This window comes from Priapulus caudatus, unplaced genomic scaffold, assembly GCF_000485595.1.
Source record: "Priapulus caudatus unplaced genomic scaffold, Priapulus_caudatus-5.0.1 Scaffold691, whole genome shotgun sequence".
Classification (NCBI taxonomy): domain Eukaryota; kingdom Metazoa; phylum Priapulida; class Priapulimorpha; order Priapulimorphida; family Priapulidae; genus Priapulus; species Priapulus caudatus.
In genome coordinates, this window is record NW_014577752.1 from 58,361 (window position 1) to 59,534 (window position 1,174).

Consider the following 1,174-nt stretch of genomic DNA (forward strand, 5'->3'; position numbering starts at 1 on the left):
AGAGAGAGAGAGAGAGAGTAGAGAATTTTGGTATTAAATAGATTTCGTATTTATTTAGCATTATATTTTATTGAAACGCTCCAAATGCCTGTGCACGTGACAACTGAAACTGCCTTCTAAGTTCTAATTGTGTCATCAGCGTATCTCGATTTTCCGGCCGTGTTTTAGTTTTGACATTCCCAACACAGTCCTGGTCAATATAATGAAATTGTAATTCATTTTAACATTAATTCGTAAAAATGATGATTATATATAATTATATTTGATATATTTACTATCATATCATTTTATTTACTTTTCAAATGTTTATTCTATAAATATGTTATTTATTATGTTTGTCACTATTGTCATGATCTGTTTATCTTACTACACATTTACTTCCTACGTCATTATTACCTAATTAATATTTAATATGAATAATATAATAATAAATAATATTAATAATTACTATTTCTGCACATAGGTGGCGCGAGTGAAGGAGGACTACGCCGTCGTGAAGCCGCCGGTGTCGTCGGGGGCGACGGCGGCGTCGACGCGACCAGTGCGCGTGCACAAGCGTCGCCGCACCCTCTACGACGAAGAATACGGGGAGCAACCAACCTCCTCCTACCAGGCGCAGCAGAAGCGCGGCAAGAAGAGGAAGAAGAAGGAGGAGGCAGCCGCGGCGGCGGCGGTGGCTGCGGCGGCGGCGGCTGCTGCGGCGGCGGCGGCGGGGAAGGAGGAGGTGAAGGAGGAAGAGCCACCCGTGTTGAAACCTGTGAAGAAGTCGAAGAAACACAAGCAGGTGAGTGTGTGTGCGCGTACGTGCAGACATGCACACACACGCACACACATGCACACATGTACATGCACGCACGCACGCACATGCACACATGTACATGCACGCACGCACGCACATGCACACACATGTACGCACGCACACATGTCATGTACATGTACGCACACACACACATGTACATGTACATGCACGCACGCACGCACACACACACATGTACGCACGCACACACACATGTACATGTACGCACGCACACACACATGTACATGTACGCACGCACACACACACATGCACGCACACACATGTACATGTACGCACGCACGCACACACACGCACACACACACATGTACATGTACGCACGCACACACATGCACACACACACATGTACATGTACGCACG

General features: G+C 46.3%; 1 protein-coding gene across 1 annotated transcript in view; it reads left to right on the plus strand.

The window, feature by feature from the left end:
* Window positions 1–1,174, plus strand: part of LOC106812827 (zinc finger MYND domain-containing protein 11-like) — a 19,860-nt gene that overhangs the window by 6,023 nt on the left and 12,663 nt on the right. Inside the window, exon 4 of the mRNA XM_014816808.1 lies at window positions 464–784. Within this exon, the coding sequence (XP_014672294.1) occupies window positions 464–784 (321 nt within the window). The remainder of the gene's footprint in view (window positions 1–463; window positions 785–1,174) is intronic.